General features: G+C 42.4%; 1 protein-coding gene across 1 annotated transcript in view; it reads left to right on the forward strand.

Moving 5' to 3' along the window:
• Nucleotides 1-23,093, forward strand: part of KIAA1549L (KIAA1549 like) — a gene marked incomplete at both ends in the record, with an annotated part of 277,076 nt that overhangs the window by 205,641 nt on the left and 48,342 nt on the right. The window contains 3 exons of the mRNA XM_080690604.1: nucleotides 1,525-1,688; nucleotides 8,550-8,734; nucleotides 15,848-15,975. Of these exons, the coding sequence (XP_080546730.1) occupies nucleotides 1,525-1,688; nucleotides 8,550-8,734; nucleotides 15,848-15,975 (477 nt within the window). The remainder of the gene's footprint in view (nucleotides 1-1,524; nucleotides 1,689-8,549; nucleotides 8,735-15,847; nucleotides 15,976-23,093) is intronic.

The following is a 23,093-nucleotide window of genomic DNA, read 5'->3' on the forward strand; positions in this document are numbered from 1 at the left end:
CCACATCTGCAGCAGAGCACATTCCCCAGTGTGGGCAAGCCCTTGCCTGCCCTTTGCTTCTTTTTCCAGATTCCTGCAGATACTACTCCCTTCCCTTTTTCTACCCACAGACATTTGCTTTGGTACTGGTTTTTGTACTCCAGTTTTGAAAGCATATTGGTCCTTCTGATTGGACTGAAGTGTGTTCCAAGAATCCCCATCAATGACCCTGGGGGAGACTCATTCATCTTAGTGTCAAGGGCTCGCTCCTCCTTTATGTTACATTTTTCTAACCAACTTACCAAAAAGTTGAAAGAATTATAGCAAACACTCATGTGCCCGCCACCTAATATTCACCATTAGCATTTTATTATTTTTATCATGTGTTGGTTTATCTGTTCCTCCATTCACCTAGCTACTTGTTTGGGAGAAGTGAATCACCAACATCAGTAGACTTCAATCCTAAACCCTTGAACATGCATATCTTGACTGGAGGTCAGTGTTTGTGATTTGTTTTAAGCTAAGAATTTACATACAGTGAAACATAGGGATCTTAAGTGTATCATTTGGTGGGTTTTGACAGACGTATTCAACTGTATGACCTTCCCCCTGTCCCCTTCCCAGGTTAATTCATTCCAGCCCCATCCCCTCAGAGACACTTGCTGTTCTCTAGCATCTTCTTTCTGCTGAAGCCCTTCATTACTCTTTTCTTTACTCAAGTTCCGAGGACAGCCAGATCCTTTTGATTAGACTGTGGCGTTTCTAAGCTTCCCAGACAGCCACTCCGGGGGAGACCCATCTGCTCACATTTTCCTCATCGCTCACTCACAGGGCAACTTCACTACAATATGCAGAGTTGTCTCTGAGTGGCTCTTGCCTCTTGATTCTAGCACGCACTTCTACTCTTCAGATTTCTTCCTTCTTCTTCCCTTTGATCCTTGGACATCACCCATGAGGAAAACTGATTCTGATTCATCTTCCTCCTCTTCCTCCTTTTAAACCATTTTGTCCCATCATCCCACATATGAAACACCCATAAAAACTTAAATAGAATGACATGATATATAAAGTAATTATGTAAGAATAACAATTACATTATGATTATTTAATATTATAATGTAATTTAATATAATGTAATATTGTAATGTACTATTAACTAAAACAATAGTATATGTAAGCTCTAGAGTATGGCTTCCACCCAATTTTAATGCGCATGTAGCAATTTCATTGAAATATTCACAGAGTTGTAAACTTGGGACTTAATGTGTTAAAATAGTGGAGGCTAGAATTTATTGAGCATCGACTAGGGACCACACTCAAACATCACAAAGTGACACCCCCATTTTACAGATGAGGAAATTGAGACTAGAGAGCATGAGTGACTTGCCCAAGGTCACACAGCTACAGCAGCAGAAGCTGACTCTGAATCCTTGTAACCCCACTTCCTCCTGTCCCAAGACTTGGGGCCAGGTGGATGGAGGCGTGAGTTGCTTCCCTCTTCCAGCTGCTCCTGGTCATGTGCTTCCCACTGGCTCTTTCCCACAGCTGTGGTGAAGAACCCGCCCAACAACCTGTGGATCATCGCCGCGGTGCTGGCGCCCATCGCCGTGGTCACCGTCATCATCATCATCATCACCGCTGTGCTCTGCAGGAAGAACAAGAACGACTTCAAGCCAGACACGATGATAAACCTGCCTCAGAGAGCCAAGGTAGGCAGAGCCCGTGGGCGAGGGGTGGGAGCGTGGCCTGGAGAGGCTCTGCCCGCCTTCCCCTCTAGGTGAGACCATCATGGTGCCCTCAGGAGCATTGTGACAACCCTCGTTTTGAAAGGGGACCCTTCATGTCTTAATTGGTACATGATTGACAACTAAGGCTTATATTGATGCTCTGTCTTTGCACAAATGCTTCCAAGTGGTTTACACATGGCAGTTCTCTAACCCTTACAACATCCATTTGAGGAAGGAACAGTATTTTACAGACGAGGAAACAGGTGCAGAAAACTAGGAGCTAGAGAGGCCTGAAATTACTTTAGAGATCATTTAACCAGCTGTCCTCCTTTTTGTAAATATGTGTGTGTGTGTGTGTGTGTGTGTGTGTGAGAGAGAGAGAGAGAGAGAGAGAGAGAGAGAGAGAGAGAGAGAGAGAGGCAGATAGATACTGGGGATTGAATCTTGAATCCAGGGGTACCTTTTGAGCTACATCCCCCAGCCCTATTTTAATTTTTTATTTTGAAGCAGGGTCTTGATAAGTTGAAGCTGGCCAGGAGCCTGCAATCCTCCCCCATCTCAGCCTCCCAAGTACTGGGGTTAGAGGCATGCCCCACCACTCCTGGCTCAGATTTCCTCATCTATACATGAAAAGTAATTCCTTGAAGGTCACGTGGTCAGTAAGTAACAGAACCAATGGCAGAATTAGGTGTGCTATGGTATGAATAAATATGTGCTCCCCCGTGTTTATATGTTGAAATCTGCCCCCAGCATCATGGTGTTAGCAGGTATTTGGGAGGTGATTAATTAGGTCATGGGGGTGGAGCCCCAGGGGAATGAGATTAGCACCTTCTAAAAGAAGCCTTAGGGAGCATCACTGCCTCTTCTGCTGTCCTCGGACAAAATAAATTGGCAGTCTGCAGCCGGACAATAAATGGGCCTTCCGCAGAGCCCAGCCATGCTGACATCTCAATCTTGGACATCCCGTCTCTACAACTGTGAGAAATCAACATCTGTTGTTCCTAAGCCACCCCATCTGTGGTATTTTGTTGTGGCAGCCCAAACTGACTAAGACAATGTCTCTTGGCTCCGAATGCAAGACTCCTTTGGGCACATCATCTTTCAAAAGATGCCCTGTTCCGCTTGTTGAGTAACTGATCTCCAGCAGCCGCCATGATCGACAAGCCACAGGGTGGGGGCCTGGCAGACATCAAACGTCCTCTGTCGCTTAGGCATCTCTGGTGCCTATCTTCATTTAGCTCTGGGGTCTGGCCATGGACTGGGGAAGGTCTGAAGCCTAATCTTCCAGTCACGGAGCTGCCCTCATGATATTCCCTGAGGGAAATGTTCTAACCCTAACACCTGAGTTGAAGTAGCACCTCACAATTTGCTGGCTCTTCAGATCTGTCACCCTGTTGTTTATCACAGCAGCCCAGGAGGTAGGTCACAGTCAGGGCAGGTTTTATTGTCCTCACTTAACAGCTAAAAGCCCAAGGGGAAGAAAGACAAAAGATCTGTGCAGTGATCCAGCTGACAGCAGGGGTGCCACTGAGGCCCCCATCTGCATCCTTGAGCTCTTTCTATATTACACACCTACCAAAACCCCAAGACTGGGCAGGGAGGATCGGCTTCCTGCTCTGAACCTTTGTTCTGTATCTACCTGTGCAGAAACAGCAAATGGCCCCTCACACTACATATGCATTGGCACTCACATCGTCCTTGCTGGGGGTCATGCATACCTTCCTTCTCTCTGCTTGTCCATGCCTTGCTTCTGCCAGAGAAATCACAGGATTCTTACTGTTTACTAAACCGATACACCTGTTGTGAAGCTGCATCTCAATTAGGCGCTCTGTCTACCGAAGAGCCAAGCCCCAAAGAACATTGTTCTGCTTCTGTTGACACAAAGGCACCTGCTTCCCAGGTGCAGCAGAATGTTGGTGAGAAAGGTACAGGGGGAATTGTAAACAGTGAAAGACGAAACTGTTCCAAAGAGGAGTGTTTCGTTTCCATCTTAGCTTGGTTACAACATGAGCCTTTGAGATGTGATAGTAATTACCAGAAGCTAATTGCAGCAGTCCAGGAATGCAAAGCATGCCACACTGAGGTTGCAAGTGGCGTCCTTGTTTTGCAGATTAAACCTAAACCTTACTCATCTGCCAAGATGAGTTGGGCGACACAGGCTCGCAGCATTCCTTCTGGCTGAAAAGCTCTCTGGAGTTGGGACAGATCACTATTGGTGGCTTTCCGCAGCTCTTTCTGCATGGTCTCTCTTTGTGCATTGTGCTTCCTGGGCTACCTGGCTGATGCTGAAAACCAAGTGAGTTGATGTCTTGTGAGCTGGTTGCTTTCACTTATGTGTGGTGCTGCTGGTTGTCTACCTCCTCCGTTAGGCTGGGTGAAGTGCTTTGATTTCCCAAGCTCTTTCATCATAGGAAACCAGCAGAGTGGAATGGGCTCTTCCCTGCTGCATTCCTGCAGTCGCTGCAAGCCAGGGACACTGCAGTATTGGAGAGAGGAGCTCTGCTACTTCTCACAACCGTATGTGTATGTGTGTGTGAACAGAATTCAGTGACCATCAAAGGACAAGGCAGAATGAAAATGTCAGCCTTCACCACTGATCCATAGACTAGGTGGACGACCCTGGGGATGATTGTGTGATTGCAGGCTACTGACCAGGGGAAGTCCTGGGGACCCTTCCTGAGACTCAGTAGTAAACTTAATGTGCAAAGCAGAGGAGGTGAGTGTGGCTTTCCTGGGAGCTGAGGCCAGGGCATGGGTCCTCACCCTTCTGCAGAGATGGGGTACACAGATATTCCCTGCTCCCATTGTTGCCAGGTGGCAACTGCAGGTTGGGTACTGAGGAAATAATGAAAGCAAGTGGGCCAGGCATCATGACTTTGGTTGCCTCATTTCTTCCTAATTCATTTCTTCTTATTCTTTCTCATTAGATTTACAGCCTTCTCACCCAGTTTTCCCTTTTATATAATTAAAGAAAATATGGTTCCCTGGAACAGGCATTCTTAGGAGAAAGTAGTTAGGGCCATATACAGATGCAGAATAGAGCTTGGAGAGCTCACAGTGGTTGGCTTGGGGCAGGGCATCCACCCTCTGAGAATAGTCATCGGCCTCCTCTTTCTCACATACTACCTGTATAAGCTAAGGAAAATTACTTTGTTTCTTGAGTTTCCCAACTATAAAATGGGGATGATAACAATATTCATGGATAAGTTGTTGTAAAGTGAGCTGGTATATGTAAATTGCTTAGAGCTTAGAGCTGTGCCCAGGACATAATATTCTATACGAGTTGACTTTTATTGTTACACATGCTTTTTATTTTTCCTTAAAAAAGTCTTGGTAAGCTGGGCGTGGTGGCGCATGTTTGTAATCCCCATGCTTGGGAGGCTGAGACAGGAGGATCATGCAGGTTCAAAGCCAGCCTCAGCTACTTAGTGAGGCTGTCAGAAACTTAGCGAGACCCTGTTTCCAAATAAAATATAAAATAGGAATAGGTCTGGGAGTGTAGCCCAGAGGTAGAAAGTCCCTGGTTCCATCCCCAGTATCTCAAAAAAAAAAAGTGTGCTGGTGATATATCTACCTTCAAATTATTTGATAATTTTATAAAATTCATTGAAGTAACTATTCATAGGTACTTCATGGTGTTCTATCATGGTGGTTGGCAGTGTGTCTAATGGGCAATTAATTAATCTTACATAATTTTCAAGTTGTAAGTTGAAGATCATTACCTGAAGAATCAGAATAGTGAGGAACTAGTCTTCAGTTTTCCGCCATTTACCTGTTTGATCTTGAATAAATCACTGACACTTTCTGAGCTTTTGTATTCTCATCTTTAAAATGAAGACTGTGATTTTTGCCCTGCTTACCTCATAGAGTTGTTGTGAGGACAAAATAACGTGCCAATGTTTTGTGCTCTATAAATACCAAGCATATATAAGAATTATTATGATTAATAACAAGGGCCACCTTTAAAGTTGTCATTCCCAAATATCTCTCCTTTCACACACCCTTAATAGACCCAGTCACCTTAAGTAACCAGCATATAGCTTCAACTCACTGTGAAGAGTAAGAAGTCAAGTCCAGAGAGAGTGTGGATGGAAGGGAGACAAGACCAGATCCAGCTTATGCCCCTCATGCAGGGAAGTCTTGGCTGTTAGAGACTTCCAAGTCCCCACAGACCAGCCTTGAGTCTTAGTGCAGGAGCCAGGCCAAGTACAAAAAGAGAGTCCCAACCAAGATGGTGACTGCAGAAGGGCAGGGCACCATGGGCTCATTAAAACAGTTGTTTTGATGCTGGATACATAGTGCTAGGTTCAAATGCTGGTTCTATCACAGACCAGGTGTGCAGTCCCTGGTAAGTTGCTTAACCCCGCTAAACCTGTTTCTTTGTCTGTAAAATGGTATCTCACAATAATACCTACCTCTTTGAACTATAGTGAGGATACAATGGCATGATTTATGTGATGTCCCCACTATGGTACCAATAATAAGGCTGAGTCTGTGAGCTCCTTGAGGGTGAGGGACCAGTTATTGTTCATCTTTATATCTCCAACACACAGCATAGTCCCAGAACAAGCTAGGGTTGTAGGAATAAAAGTGAATAGGGCAGAAGAGGGTTAGGGAGTGTGGCAGAAAAGGGACCAACAGGAAATGAGGTTGGACCAGAGGAGTTAGCCAAACCAAGGCCTTGGGTGCCTTGCCAAAGAGGCTGGGTGCTGTGAAACTTTTTTGTGTGTGTGTGTGGTACTAGGGATGGAACCCTTCTACCTCTGGGCTACACTCCCAGACCTATTTTTTATTTTTTAAATTTGGAAACAGGGTCTCTTAAGCCAGCAAGGCTGGCTTTAAACCTGCGCGATCCTCCTGTCTCTGCCTCCCAAGTGCAGGGATTACAAGTGTGCGGCACCATGCCCAGCTGCTGTGAAACATTTTTAATGAGGAGTGACATGGCCAGATATGGTTTTCAGCGAGATAACCTTGGAGGCTTGTCCAGGGTGGACCTGGAAAGGAGCCAAATGGGAGCAGAAAGACCAAGAAGACAATGAATCAGTAGGCCTAAGGAGAAAAGGGAAGGTTCCAGAGACATCCCAGAAGCTGGATCCAATGTTGATCAGTTGGCTGTGGGCAGAGTAGGCAATTCAGTATTCGAGGGGCATCATCAAGGAGCCAGAGGCTCTGTTCTTTCATGCAGCATGGGGTAAAGGGCCAGGGGCTGAGGGGAGAAGACACTGTCCCTTTAGCTGATACTGTTTCAGAAACTCAATCCCGGGTCCTGGTATCAGAATGTCACTGTTCACACTTGGGTCAGAGAGTATGTCAGAGAAGGTGAGTGGCCATATGTCTCAAAGTTCCCCATGAAATCAGAGAACCATCCATGGCGAAGCTGTAGGCAGCCTCAAGTAAAGAACCTTGGCTGAATTTAGCAATAAGGCCCCATCCTGTTCTGGGATACAGTAGTAAGGTCTGACAGGTTAGGCCATGGTTCTAGACTCCAGATTGTTAAATCTAGCTAGTGCCTTCCTGCTGTGCTTCCTAGCCAAGTTAGTTGCTGCAGGAGGAGCCTCCTTTTGTATCAAGTTCTGATGCACTTACTCTAAATTGGAGGGCTTGAGTTTCGTCTCCAGATTTTCTGAAAGCGAATCACTGACGTCCATTTTACCTGGACTGTGACTTAGTAGGAAGGCAGCATTAATAACTAATGCCGTTTGAGCATTTTATGCCCCAGTGACTTGGCTAAATGCTGAATTTGAATTACATACTTAATCCTTTTGAGTGGTTAAATATCCCTCTCATACACATACACTTTATCCTGTTCACATTATCGCTAGCTCTAGTTCATCTATTATAATCTTTCGAGACGAGGAAACTGATGTCAGAGAATGTTGATCACTTTCCCAAGGTCACACAGCTAATGAGTGGTAAAGTCGGGACTTGAGCCCAGGCAATCAGTGTTCAGATCTGCCGCTCTTCCTCATCGCACCGTTCCACCTCGAGTCTGTTCTGTACTACACTGAGGCGTAAAGCAAAATAAAGACACATCCAGAAACTGCTTAAACATCCCTCTTGGAATTTGACTACCCTACTAAGAGCTGTCTGTTGGATCTTGCTCACAGTTGCCTCATCCCCTTGGGATTTCAGAGGCTGTGCAATAAAAGCTTTGCTTATTTCCCAGGAATGAATTACCAGAGAGCCAGCTGGCTTAAGGGAGAAGTCTGAACTAAAGAGCAATTCTCTAAAGTCCATATCATTATTAATGATTGGGCTGCTTCACATGTGGTAGTATATTCCCTTGTTTTCAGAGCTGCAATTCACTTTTATACTAGAGGCTGGTAAAGGTAAGGCAAATAAGATTATCTTCATTTCTCACATGAGAAAATTAAGGTTTACTGTTCAACTGACTTGTCAAAGTCACACACATGCTATAACATGTAAAGTTGCATGTGAGTAGAGTTTAAGGGGAACCAAATATTTCTAATCAGAACATGATAAGGGACCTGTAATGGCATAATCAACATATCAGCTAAGACTTGTTTCTAATTAGCAGTATCCATTGACTTAAATGATCTAACGTATCTAGAAGAAGTTTCTTCTCATACACCTATGTGTGTTTTGTTTAGGCTCTTTATTTTTATGAGCAAGTCTTATCTGTAGAGATTCTGTACCTGAGAGGAATTTAAAAAGATTTTGATTTTTGCAAGACAGAAATAATGATGGGGTTTGAGTTAACTCTTATTCGTCTGAAAACTAAGAGTGCCCTGTTACATGCATTTTCCTGCCTTTCTTCCCTATAGCCATCATTAAAGATGCTTCTCTAGAAACATGACCACAAATCTGTGTCCACCTTTGCAGCCCGTGCAAGGATTTGACTACGCCAAGCAGCACTTGGGCCAGCAAGGGGCAGACGAGGAGGTCATCCCAGTGACTCAGGAAACGGTGGTCCTCCCTCTGCCCATTAGAGATGCTCCTCAGGAGAGAGACATTGTTCAGGACGGGAGTACCATCAAGACAGCCAAGTCCACTGAGACGAGAAAGAGGTAGGCACGGGTCCAACTTCAGCCTCTCTGCATCAACAAGAGAAATTACTGATGGGAGAGAGCAGCTACTGTTCTCTTTCAAAATTCCCCTTCATGCTCATTTGGAATATTGAAAAGGAGACTAAAGGAGATGGTGAGAATCACAATACCTGCTCCACAGGAGCCATACTCTGTGAGGTTTCAATCTCATTGATCAACCACAAGAGCGGAGGGGTAGCTCCTCTATTGAATCTAACACATTTGCCTCTCATGTCACACTTATGTTTTAATTGTCCCTTAAAAGTTGTGCCTTTGATTCAGGATAGCTGTATTTTACCTGGCAGTTGCTCAATAGAGTTTCTGATTTCAGTCAAAACCACTTATTGAGTTTTTACTATGAACAGAGCACTTTGACAGGCATTAGGAGGGCTGAAGAAACATATAAGATTGATTCCTGATCCCAAGGATCTGGCGATGGAGGAGGCAGAGATAATAATGGCCAACCAGGCATGACGATGTATGGGTACCTGCATGGGGTTTGAGTAAAGTGCTGGCAAACAGAGGAGGGAAAATGCAATGCCACCCAGGGCACATCATGGAGAAGGTTGTTTCAGATGAACTTCGAGGATAGTGGGGTCTGAACATGTGGGAAAAGAGAAAGACACTCATCCAGGAGAGAGGAGGATGGGCATGTCCTCTGAATGGTGAGTGTCCTTGGAGTTCACAGGGGTTGTGGTTGGGATGTAGTGAAGGATAAAACCAGAGATGGATGAAAGACATGCATATCTTGACTGCCAGGCTGAGACGGACCTTTATTCACTTGGCAATGGGAAGCCACTGAAAGTTCTTTAGGGAGATGGTGGCATACAGTCTGCATTTCCCAAGGATTCCCATCAGGCGGATGAGAGGTGGAGAAGGTCAGGTTGGAGGCCAAGAGACTCATTGTAAGGTCTTTGCAGTGGCCTCAGAAATAGGTAATGAACCCCATGGCAGCCCCGTTGGCTGGAAAAACCAACACTCATTGCCAACCTTCTTCTCTATTACTTGAGACCACTAATAAGGTTGGAATAGCCACATCTTCCCTGCCTCATTCTTCCCCTCCCTTTATCAAACACACATGTAAATTGTTTGCTCTCTGCCAGACAATGGGGATATTTCAGTGAACAAGACAAAGTTCTTGTTCTCATGAAGCTTACAATCTGGTGGGGAGAGATAGATGATAAACCAATAGAAACATGGGTAAGGTCTATTCATTGCTAGGTCAGGAGGTGATGAGTTTGAAGAAGAAAAACAGCACAGTGAGGGGATAGAGAGGTGGCGGGGTTGTGTGATGCTATTTTAGACAGGGAGCCAGGAAAGACCTCTCTGATAAGTGAAAGACTTCATTGAATTGAAGTGTCAGCCATGAGGATGTTTGTGGGAAGAACATTCCAAGTGGATGGAACAGCATGTGCAAAGCCATGTGCTTAAAGAATTAACAAGAGGGTCAAGGAGACTGTCATACACTAGGAAGTAGTAGCATATGAGTCAGAGAAGTTGCCTTTGGGCTTTACAGACCAACATTAGGAATGAAATTTTATTGTGAATAAAGACTAGAATCATTGGAGGGGATTGAAAATAGTAATGGCATTGTGTGACTTAAGCACTCAATCTGGGCTGTAGGGATCCAGAGTGGACACAGGGAGACTTGGAGGATGCTATGCTATTTGTTGTGTTGGAGAAGAATTTACTATTTATTGTGGTGGAGAAGTCTGGAGGAGGTTTGTAGGGGATAACCAAGAGTTTGGATGTGGGCTTGGAGAATTTGAGATGCCTACAGATAAGTAAATGGAGAGGTTGAGAATTCATAACCATATAGGTCTGGAACTCAGAGGAGACCAGAGTATAAATATAATTGCAGGAGTTGTCAGTGTTTGGTTTTTCCATCAGACAGGAAGGGAATCACCTAAGAGAGTACAGATAAAGAAGCAAAGAGATCCAAGAACTGAACTCTGGAACATTGAAGTGATTTGAGGTCCAGAAAATGAGGAGAAATCAGCAAATAAACTGAAAAGTGTCAAAAAGGAAGATGTGAGGACAAAGAGAGTAGAAGCCAAGAAGCCAAGAGAAGATAGTAGTCTGAGGATCAAGGCAGAATCATCTACATCAAATACACAAATTTTGTAGTAGAAGCAAGCAGCAAGGCTGCATTTTCTTCCAGAAACTCTTGGAACCTCTGAAAGAATACAGAGGAACAGAGCATTAGATATCAGTTTGTGTAGGAAAGAAGGTTGAAGGCATGTACATTAGTTATCTATTGACCCATAACAAACCACTCCAAAGTATAATTGCTTGAAACAGCCACAAGTTATTTAGCTCAGCCAGCAGTTTTGGCTGAGCTCAGTGAGATGGTCCTTACAGTGTGAGCCCGGTTTGGCTGCTCTCAGCTGAGCTTGCTTGTGCGTCTCCAGTCAGATGAAGGAGTTTGAGTCAACCAGGCTGACTTGCTGGTGATAGGCTTCTCTGGGGTGACCCAGGTAACTGAGGTCTCTCTCTACCTGGTCCTTCATACTTCAACAGGTTAGCCCTAGCTTTCTCACAAGGCAATTTCAGGGTTCTAAGGGCTGTGAGAAAACAAGCCTCCAAATGCAAGCTTTTGTCATCTCAGTTTGGAACTTGTTTGGTACTGTTCTGTTGGCCAAAGTTGTCACATTCAGAAAAAGTATGGGAGAATACTCCCCAAGCTTAGTTACAGAGAGGCATGGACAAATTGGGGCTATTACCAGAGCCTGAGCAGAGCTGAAATGTGCAGAGAAGCCATTGATGATTTATCTGAATTGACTTACAAGTAATATTACCTACAACAATTATTCTCATTATGATCTTTGCCAAATACAATAAAGGCATATTGAAAACTTATTTATCATCTAATTAAAAGACACTGAAAAGAAAGAGAATTATTAGAATTACTAAAATTAGGATATTAACATAGAACTTCAGGAAGAATAAAAATTCTTTTTCATCTACCTGAGTAATTTAAGCTGTGTAATAAGTAATTTTAAAAAATTTAGAACAAGCATTTCTTCTTGGATTAGCAAGGAGTCTAGCTTAATTATTATTCCCAAGTTTTTATTGAGAAATATAAAACAATAGATAAAGAAAACAATGCTGTTTTAGTCAGCTTTCTTTTTTGTCTATACAACCAAAATACCTGAAAAGCACAAATTAGAGGAAGAAAGATTTATGATTCATGTTTTTTTAGGTTTTAGTCCATGGTTGGCTGGCTCTGAGGCAGAAACTGGGCAGCCGCAGGGGTTTAGAGCATGGCAGAGAAGAAAAACTGCTCTTAGCTCATGGTGAGGAGAGAGAAAAGAGAAGACTAAAGACAAATACAATATCCAAAGCCATGCCCCAGTGACCCACCTCCTACAGTCATTCCCCACCTCCAAACCTGTCTGCATGAATGAAATTTGGAGAATATTTTAAATCCAAAGCATAACAAATGTCTATTCTGCTACATGAATTTTATATTTGCTTCATTATTTTTCTAGAAAAAATATAATTTTACTAAGGGCTGACTGCATCATTGCCCAGGCTGTGGGAGAAACCTCAGCTCTATGCATTCAAGTATAGCTGATCGTAGAAGTTTGAGATCATTTGGGAAGATTTTAAACACCGAATCCAGGAGGAATCCCATTATTAATCATGTTTTTAGTTTTTCCTGTCTTGCTATATTAATTTCCTTGTTTGAGCTAGAAAGGACTGACTGTAGCCGGGCGTGGTGGCGCACGCTTGTAATCCCCACGCTTGTGAGGCAGAGACAGGAGGATCACGCAGGTTTGAAGCCAGCCACGCTGGCTTAAGAGACTCTGTTTTTAAATAAAAAGTATAAAATAGGTCTGAGAGTGTAGCCCAGAGGTAGAAGGGCTTCCAGGAACCCCAGAACCACCAAAAAAAAAAAAAAAAAAAGGACTGGCTGTAGGACCTCCCAGAACGGGTCTCTTCAGTGACCTGAAAAGTTTTACAAATGAAGCTGGGTATAGTGTTACATGCCTGTAATCCCACTACTTGGGAGGCTGATATAGGAGGATCACAAGTTCAAGGCCAGCATGAGTAATTTAGTCTCAAAAACCCTGTCTCAATATAAAAAATAAAATAGGGTGTAGCTTAGTGATAGGGTGTAGCTTAGTGATAGAGCACTCTTGGGTTCCATCTTCAATACCATAAAAAATGTTTTACAAGTGAAAAATAGAGGAAACCAATGAATCAACAATTATTAATATGCTTCAATTTTTAACTTATTTTAAAACAGAAATATGATGATTCAAACAATTTCAGATAGCCTGAAGAATATTATCTTTTTTTTTTTTTTTTCAGTTGGGGATCTTGGTGATGCTATTTTGTTGGCTCTGACTGGGATATCATGATGGCCAGGATGGGGAATCAATCCCATAGGGACAGACAGTTGGAAACAGCCCTTAAATTGGCAATTGGCTGTAGTTGTTCAGCAGTTGAATTAGTCCACACCCCAAAGACTGTTCTAGACTCCATGTCTACTCATATCTTCAGAATGGGGACCATTGAGTTCAGTAGTCTAAAACTGCAACCCTACAAGTGTCACATATTTTGTTTTCAAAAATGCCCTCAACACACACACACACACACACACACACACACACACACACACACACCCCATCACTGCATTTTTGACCAGAAGCTTTGAGTTCATGCTCCATGTAAACAGACCTCTACAAACTTATGCAAATAATAAAGCAGAGTTGGATTTCTCTACAGAAATTTACTCATTGACACTTTTTCTTGGAATAAGAACAGGAGTCAGAAAATTATGTCAGGATCCAATGAGGGAAAAGGTATAAAAATACCTTATAGAAAATAGATTATGAAGAGGCCTTTTTTTCCTTCTGAACCTAAGTGAAAGCCTTTCTGTTCCAATAAAACCAGCTGGGAATGCCAGGCGTGGTGGCGCACGCTTGTAATCCCCGCGCTTGGGAGGCGGAGACAGGAGGATCGGGCAGGTTTGAAGCCAGCCGCGCTGGCTTAAGAGACCCTGTTTCCAAAAATAAAAAAATAGGTCTGGGCGTGTAGCCCAGATATAGAAGGGCTTCCAGGAACCCCAGTACCACACACACACAAAAAAAAACCCAGCTGGGAAAGTGCATGCTATTATCCATTAGATTCTGAAAACCGTCCAGGGGCATGTCTTCTGGGTGTATGTATTTGTACAGTCAACACTCAACGGTCAAATAACTGTTGGATAAATGATAATATGCATTCAATAAACTAATGCATGATACATGTTTTCCCAGATTATATTCCTTGTATTGCTAGTTTTATCGTGTGTTAAAAGGCTTTGTAGTAAAAGATTTATTGCCAAAAAATTGGGAAATGCTACATTAAATGGAACTAGAAGAGTCTAGAACCTATCAGAGCCTTTTATTTATTTATTTATTTATTTATTTATTTATTTATTTATTTATTGGTGGTACTGGGGTTCCTGGAAGCCCTTCTACCTCTGGGCTACACTCCCAGACCTATTTTTTTTATATTTTTGAAACAGGGTCTCTTACGCCAGTGCGACTGGCTTTGAACCTGCACGATCCTCCTGTCTCCGCCTCCCAAGCGCGGGGATTACAAGCGTGCGCCACCACGCCCGGCTATAAGAGCCTTTTATATGCTAACATGCATTAAGAATCTCCAAAGAAAGACTATATTGAACATTTTCCAAACTTAGACTTGTGTGTGGAACTTTGGCTCTAGGGATCTGTAAAATGCTCTTGGCAGACATTGCCTTATCCTATAGGTACCCCAACTTTCACTGTTGGTGGCTTTTAGGGGGCTAATGTGTACAGAACTGAGAATTCTAAATTCCCAGCAGAGGAGGAAAAAGGAGAAAGGAGGAGGAAGAGCAGTGTCTGACTTACAGAGCACACAGCCTTCACCTGAGAAGCTGCTTACTTACTTATTGGTCAAGAGCATTCATTTTGGTCAATTTTCCATTATAGGGGCCAGATCCAATGCTTTCTAAATGTGGACAATTGACAGTAGAATAAGAGGCCTCCAGGTAGCTTCCTCCTAGATATCTTCCAAAAGGACAGGTTGTTGGTTTTTGTGCTCAGATCACCTCTAGACTGGCATGATCTGAGGCTCAGAGAGTGTCACCCTATGGGAGAGGGTCCCTTGAGGGCCCATTTTCCAGAGTTCCAAAAGGCAAGAGTCCAGCCCTGATGGAAGGAAACAAGAACCGGGGCTCGCCCTCACCTGGGGCTGCTGTGAAGACAGTGAAGGAGGTGTCCTGGGGTGTGGGTGGAGGATGTCTCTGCTTCCAGGATGACTGGCCACTGCCCAGCATTGCCCTGGACAAGGCGCTTCCACTGCTGTGAACTTCATGTTTCTCATTTGCTGGACAAGGCTGGCTGTCTCTGCATCAGAGGATCATGAAAATGACCCGTTTGGGACGCACTCAGCACAGTCCCTGGCACATAGAAGGTGCTCTCGGTGAGAGTGCACGGTGTGGAGGTTTATCTGTGTGTCTAGATCTATCTTCCTGGTCCCATGCCTGACACAAATTTGGCACCCAAAAAGTGTTTCCTGAAGCAACAAGTAGCTCAAGTTGGTTGCTTCAAAATATAAATGGTGAATAGTTTCATTAGAGAGAGAGACTGACAGAGTAAGTGGGATGACTCAATCCTTTACAGTCAAGGTTTTAGCCATGAAGAGAAGAGCCAAACAAAGCCATGTTTTGTACAGGTCTGAGGATACCCATGTGATTCAAACAGTCAGCATCCAAAGTGCTCTGTGTTAAAGGAGGGCATGCTACCGGAACGCAGCAACCACCGTTTCCATGGTCACTGGGGCTAATAGACCTGGTGGGACCGAGAGCTGCACCTGAGAGCTGTGCTCACTGAACTTACCTACAGAGCCCAGTGTGGGTGAATGTACTTCAGAGCACCCAGCCACCTCACCTATGTGGCAGTGTGGGTGGGTTTTGTTTTCTTCTTTTTCTGTATCATTTCTTTTTTTGCCAGTAATGGAATGAAAGGCCATAGACATTAAACTGTGCAAACAAAATAACCTTGAGAGGCGGCTGTTCTAGTCGAAACTTACTGTCTCCCCTGTTGCTATGGTTACCTCCAGCAGGTCGCCCAGTGAGGATGGTTCTGTCATCAGCAACGAATCAGGGAAGCCCAGCTCGGGGAGACGCTCACCCCAGAATGTAATGGCACAGCAGAAAGCGACAAAGGAGGAGACAAGGAAGAGAAATGGTGAGAAGTCTTCCTGCCTAGCACCCCACCCCTCCCATGGGTGCACTGCACACACCCTGTATGGGCTTGCACACACACCCACACCCAGAGCATTCTAACCCCAGATTGTCTCAGCTAAGAACCTCTTTTTTTTTTTTTTTGATGGTACTGGGGTTCCTGGAAGCCCTTCTACCTCCGGGCTACACTCCCAGACCTATTTTTTATATTTTTGAAACAGGGTCTCTTACGCCAGCGCGGCTGGCTTTGAACCTGCGCGATCCTCCTGTCTCCGCCTCCCAATCGCGGGGATTACAAGCGTGCGCCACCACGCCCGGCTTTCAGCTAAGAACCTCTTGGATGATCACCATAGCCCCTTTTCTGAATTGTTTGATCCTACCTCCTCTGCCCCCCATTTTTAAGAAATTGTACAGCTCCTTAGAGAAACCCTTTGCAAAATGAATTGATGATTGCTTAGAGATTTTCCTACTCTTTGGGTGAATTCATGTTATTTCTAGAACTAGATCCACTAAAATAGCTGGCCTCTGAGTGGCTGCCCACCCTAGAGGTTTCCTTCAAGTTCTTGCCTTGATCCCTCTGGTGAGTTTCAGGGGTTCAGTTTGTACTAGTGAGTCCAGACATTGCAAATATAACTCTCTTATAAAGAAACACAATGAACAGATCTATCATAAAATAAAAATTAGCACTTTGCTTAGTTCTCTTGGGAAGCTTAACCATTTAGCCTTTCTTACAGACAGATCATTTCCTCCCCCCAAAAGGATTAGCATTAGGGGTTCTCCATAAAGGATTAGCAACTGGGGTTCGAAGTCACCTATGCTCTCTTACTGTGCTGTGACATCACCTGTGGATCACATCTGTCGGACCTCATTGTGCAGCCTGGCCCTCCGGATCCCACCTTTGTTCTGACCCATCGCCACACGGTCTTTCTGGCTTACTAGAGCCCAAAATGCAGGGACCCAGCGCTGCTGGTTTCAAATCAGGGAAAGTTCCTTTTGGATTTCAAAAGATCCCCTACAGAAATGCCAGGGGAAAAGCTAGACAACCTGGCACTCTGCTTAACCGGGTTTCCCTTTTAAAGGAATTTGATGTAATAGAGGTCAGGGACTCTTGAAGCTAGTACCAGAATATTATTTTGTCTTCAAATGTCACTTATTTTTCTCTCTGGAAAAAGAAAGAGAAGGGAAAGAAGGAAGCAAGGAAGAAAGGACGGAAGGAAAGGTAGACACAAAATGGTTTTGTATTCTGCAGAGAAGATATAACCCCTCTTCCCACTTCTTGCTATTATATAAAGCACTTATTTAAACTGTCATGCCTATTTGGTTCTTGAACTTTTCTTCCCCTTATCCTACATGACCTGGAAGACAGAGATTGTGCTTTCTGCATCAGGATTAGGATGTGACATGTGGGATTTTTCTGGAATTTTAAATCCTTAGGACCACCAGAAATCCTGCTGTAAGCTCTCTGACAGGGAAGCACATAAGGAATGTTCCAGAGTCATAGAAGCTCTAGAATTTGGGGACTTGAGTTTAGTAACTTCTTTTTTTCTCAGGGCAAAGTGCTAAGAGACATGGGTAGAGAGAGCAAGGTGACAGCAGAGACTACGGACAGTGAAGCCACAGGGGAAGGTTGTTTTGTCTACCTACAGTCAGCGCTTCATATCCAAGGGTGCCACGAGCTCAGATACAACCAGTGATGGATTGAAAATGTCAGGGGGGAATATTGTGCCTGTACTGAATGTGTACAGACATTCTGTTTATGTAATATTTACATTGTGCTAGGTATGATAAGTCATCGAGAGATGTTTTAAATTATATGGGAGAATATGTACAGGTTACATGCAAATACTATGCCATTTTATTTATTTTTTTATTGGTGCACTATAGTCTCACACCAAAATGTGGATTATGTTGACAATGATTATATACCATTTTACATAAGGAGCTTGAGCCTCCATGGATTTTAGTATCTGTGGCCATTCTGGAACCAACCCCCTAAGGATCCTGAGGAACAATTGAAATGCAACGGGTATCGCACCCAAATCTGGATCAAGCCCATCTACTCTCCCTTTATATATTTTCTGGAAGTTTAAAAAAATCAAATCAAAGACCACTCACTACCCCAAATGCCCACTCACCCAACCCAGGTCTCAAATGACCCTATTTAACTCACCATGCATCTTTCTTCAGCCTCTTTAACATGCATATGACAAAGCACATGTGTCTTTGTGTTTTGTCATCTTGCTTTGTTTTCTTTTACAAAATAGAAACAGTGCACGTATTGTTCTATGCCCTTTTTCTTACATAAAAAATGTGCCAAGTACAGACTTCTCCAGCAGTCTATAGACATTTGCAAAGTGATGCCCTTTGCCCTCCCCTGTATTTAATTCATAGAGGAAGAGGGAGCAGCCGGTTCCTGACCCATCACTCCTCACCCACTGGTGGCAATGACCAGCTCTAAGTGTCCCCGCCGACCTTTGCTGTTCCTGCCTGTCCACCCTGTCTGTCTGCCTCCTTATTCTGTTTAGGTCACTTTCATTATTTAAATATTGGTTCAGGAATAAACAAAAGACAGGAGCATGAATAAAATCAATTACTGTACTGGGTTGAAGCTTTTATTTGTTTTATTAAGAAACCATCCTTCTCAGGCTTAGGATGCTTGCTTGTTACATTTTGCTTTTCCTGAAATCAAACCCAGTGAATTTGCAGGTTTTCCCACAGTGTTGCACTCAGGGAGACATAGGGCCAGCTCATTCTTTTTTTATATACTTATTTTTTATTGAAGATAAATGGTATACATTTAAACTGTACTTGGTGCCCTCTACCCCCCCATTTCCCCTCCCCCCCACCAATGATTGTCCAGGGTAACCATGCCATATTCATTCTTTTACACATATTTGGATGTAGATCCTCATTAATCAAGTTCAGCCTTCTTCCTCTCCTATGTTTCCATTCAAACTTTGCTGAGATTTCCCTTCCATTATCTGGAGTCCCTCTGGTGTCCTCTGTGCTCCCTAGTTTGGGCATATTAGAGAAAGCATATATCCTTTCTCTTTCTGTGCTTGGCTGATCTTACTTAACATAATGTTCTCCAGGTCTTTCCATCTTCTTGCAAATGATATGATTTTGTTCTTCTTTATAGCTGAATAGAATTCCATTGTGTGTATTTCCCATAATTTTACAATCCATTCATCTGTTGATGGGGACCTGGGTTGGTTCCATATTTTGGCTATTACGAATTGTGCTGCTATGAACACAGGTATGCATATGTTACTGTAGTTCTCTGATTTCAACCCCTTTGGAAAGATACCCAGGAGTGGTATAGCTGGATCATATGGTGGATCTATTCCCACCTTTATTAGGAATCTCCACACAGATCTCCATAGTGGCTGAACTAGTTTGCATTCCCACTAACAGTGTAAAAGAGTTCCTCTTTCCCCACATCCTCACCAGCATTTGTTGTTATTTGATTTCTTTATGTTTGCCACTCTGATTGGGGTTAGATGGAATCTCAGTGTAGTTTTGATTTGCATCTCCCTGATGGCTAATGATGTAGAACATCTTTTCATGTATCTATTGGCCATTATATCTCTTCTTTTGTAAAAAGTGTCTACTCAGTTTAAGTGGCCATTTCTTCTTTCTTTCTTTCTTTCTTTCTTTCTTTCTTTCTTTCTTTCTTTCTTTCTTTCTTTCTTTTTTGGTGGTACTGGGGCTCCTGGAAGCCCTTCTACCTATACTCCCAGACCTATTTTTTTCTATTTTTTAATTATAATTTTAATTTTTTGTTAAATTTTTATTGGTACATTGTAGTCATACATCTTAATGGGATAAAAAAAATCTTGTGGAGATATACATACACACACATCATCCAATCAGCCCCTACCCAGACCTAGTTTTATATTTTTATTTGGAAACAGGGTCTCTTAAGCCAGCGAGGCTTGCTTCGAACCTGCACAATCCTCTTGTCTCTGCCTCCCACGCACGGGGATTAAAAGTGTGTGCCACCATGCCCGGCGTTCTGTTGTCCATTTCTTGACTGGGTTATTTGTTTTGCTAGTGTAGAGTCTTTTGAGCTCTTTGTATATCCTGGATATTAGCCCCCTATCAGAGTGGTGGCTGGTAAAGATCTTCTCCCATTCTGTAGGCTTCCTCTTTAGGTTATTAATGGTTTCCTTTGATGAGAAGAAACTTTTTAGTTTGATGCCATCCCACTGGTTAATTCTTGCTTTAATTTCCTGAGCTTTGGAAGTTTTGTTGAGGAAGTTACTGCCTGTGCCAGTATGTTGTAGTGTTGAGCCTATGCTCTCCTCTAATAACGTCACAGACTCCGGTCTAATTTGTAAGTCTTTGATTCATCTCGAGTTGATTCCTGTGCATGGTGAGAGGTAAGGATTTAGTTCCATCTCTCTACACATGGATAGCCAGTTCTCCCAGCACCATTTGTTGAAAAGGCTCTTTTCTCCAGCTTATGAGTTTGGGCCAGCTCATTCTATGTAAGACTCAACAGTACTCTAGAATCAACCGCTCATGAAACCTCCATGTGGGCTTTTTATCAAAGGGCTTCTTTACATCATAATATTAGGTGAGAGCTAGTATTATGCTAGTAAAATTGCTAATGTATTTGATTGGGTTGGAATATGAACAGAAGGGAGGAAGGAAGAGAGGGAGGGAAGGGAGGGATAAAGTAATACTGAATAGAATTGTGGAGAAAACATAAAGGTGCATTTTCTTCATTTTGCCAGCCTGCAAAAAAGAATTAGCACTTTTTGTGTGAATACGACCTTTGAAAATAGATTATTCTTTTGGCATAGAATATTCAAACTCTGTTGTCTTAAGGCTTGGTGTTTATTCTAGAGGCTAGGGTTACTAAGGTTAATTAACAAGTGTTAATGTACTGGGCTATCATTCTAAAGCTGTTCTTATTTTCCTCTAGGCTTGTTATATCTGTAACTTCTAATATCCCTATTTTTAAAAATAAGGACATTAAAAGGATAAGACACTAGCCTGCTAACAACATGATTGGCAAGGGTCCTTGTAGCTCTGTGGTCTCTATAGTTACTGTAGCTGTAAGATGATTTTAGGGTCTATTTCATGAAGATATTTAAATTGGAAAGGTAGATGTGAAAGCTAGGGTCTTGAAAGCAAAAAACAAGTTGACATTTTTCTCAACTGAGTATAGACATTTGAACTGCTGAGTCAAACCCAATGTCACCTTTGAAAAGGTGTTTTCCAGAAAAGAGTTAAAAGCAAGTTCAAGATTGAAACATTTTGTGTGTGTGTGTGTGTGTGTGTGTATGTGTGTGTATACATACACATATATGTATATATGTGTATTAAAATTTTCATTGTATATTTATATATGAATATTATATATGAGCATATATATAAACTATATATGTATGTATATTTTTTTTCCAGAGCAAACAACCTCTCTAATCAATTCATCACTTAGATTTCACTGTCGGGCTCAAAACTGGATCAGATGTTGCCTCTTAATAGCCACAGGCAGATGAATCAAGCAGAACAAGTATTGGAGAGTTGAGGGGAAAGATTACCAGTTTCTTGCAGGGGTCTTAAGGAGAGATATGGGATTAAGACAATAAAGGAAGTTTTGTCAACAATACTAGCTCCAAAACAGTTTCAGTTTTATTCATACTTTGAGCTTCCAATGAAGTAAAGACTAATATTTCTTATTTTATTTTTTATTAAAGAACAGTAATTGTATAAACTGGTTGTGGCGGCACACACCTGGAATCCCAGTACTTGGGAGGCTGAGATGTGAGGATCACAGGTTCAAAGCCAGCCTCGGCAACTTAGTGAGGCCCTCAGTAACTTAGCAAAACCCTGTTTCACTCCCAACCCCATTTTATATTTTATTTTGAAACAGGGCTTTGCTAAGTTACTGAGGGCCTCCCTAACTTGCCAAGCCTGGCTTTGATGCAAATAAGGTCCAATGAGACCTATTGTGACATGATAGAATCCTAAGACACTTCTTTAGATTAACTGTGGTCCTTGCCTTTACCATTCTATCATGTTTTTAACTTCAGGGACTAACTATGCATCAAAACCTCCCATGAAACTGCCATACTCACAACATTTTAACGTATTAATATTTAATGTGCTGTCTTTTAATGAATTCTCCATAATGTCTTTTGGGAAAGAAGGTAATTAATTATTTTTAACAATCTAGAATTGTTGTACCAACCTGAATATGACTTTTATGAAACTGAAGGTCAAACAGAACTCCAGCTTACACAATTTTCAGGGTGTCATTTTCCTGTCCTGTTATAGTTATGCTGTCCACGTGATCTTATCCACAGGGTGAGAGATGAGAGTGTCACAACCCAGAAGCAATAAAAATAAAAATATAGATGCCTAGCAACGTGTCTGAATACAGATTTCCCTCTGTCATTGGCTGTTTGATCTGCTATTGTAAACCAGTCTGCAGAACTAAAAAAATAAAATAAAAATCCAATTATAACCCATTGTTGAACTTTGAGGAATTTTATCCACATTGGAAAAAATAACAATTTACTTTGCTTAATTTGACAGATCATCTATGATTATGATAACAGAATGATATAAACTATGTGTTTCTCAATAATTTAAATAACATCCCAGTCTCTTGAGCAGGAAGGAGGAAAGATGAATACACTTCTATTACATTCATATTTTATGTAACACCTATTTTGCTTCTAAATTGTCTACCAGTATAGTTATTTGAATGGGCTTAATTTATTTCTTACCAAGCCATGCTCAATAAGCTGTCCTTCCTATGGTTACTTCCTGGGAATATGTTTTAAGAACAAGTAAATCAGCAAGATACCACTGGCCTTGGAATTTCTTCTGTCAGCTTAATTATGAGGCACAACGCCGATTGGTGTCTTTTAGCTATTGCAGCAGAATGGTCTGTCAGATGGGAGAATTAATTTAACAGAGTGTAAGTAGAAATCAGTCTATAATTAGGGCAGTTGTCTATAGCTTTAAATTAGTTTCTATGGTGGTTATTTCATAGTTTTTTGTTTTGTTTTAAACCAATGAAAGAAACCAAAACCAAAATCACTGGAGAAATGGCCTTCAGAAAAGAAAGAAAGACAGAAAGAAAGAAAGAAAGAAAGAAATAAA

Source organism: Muscardinus avellanarius, assembly GCF_963383645.1.
Source record: "Muscardinus avellanarius genome assembly, chromosome: 1".
NCBI classification, from domain to species: domain Eukaryota; kingdom Metazoa; phylum Chordata; class Mammalia; order Rodentia; family Gliridae; genus Muscardinus; species Muscardinus avellanarius.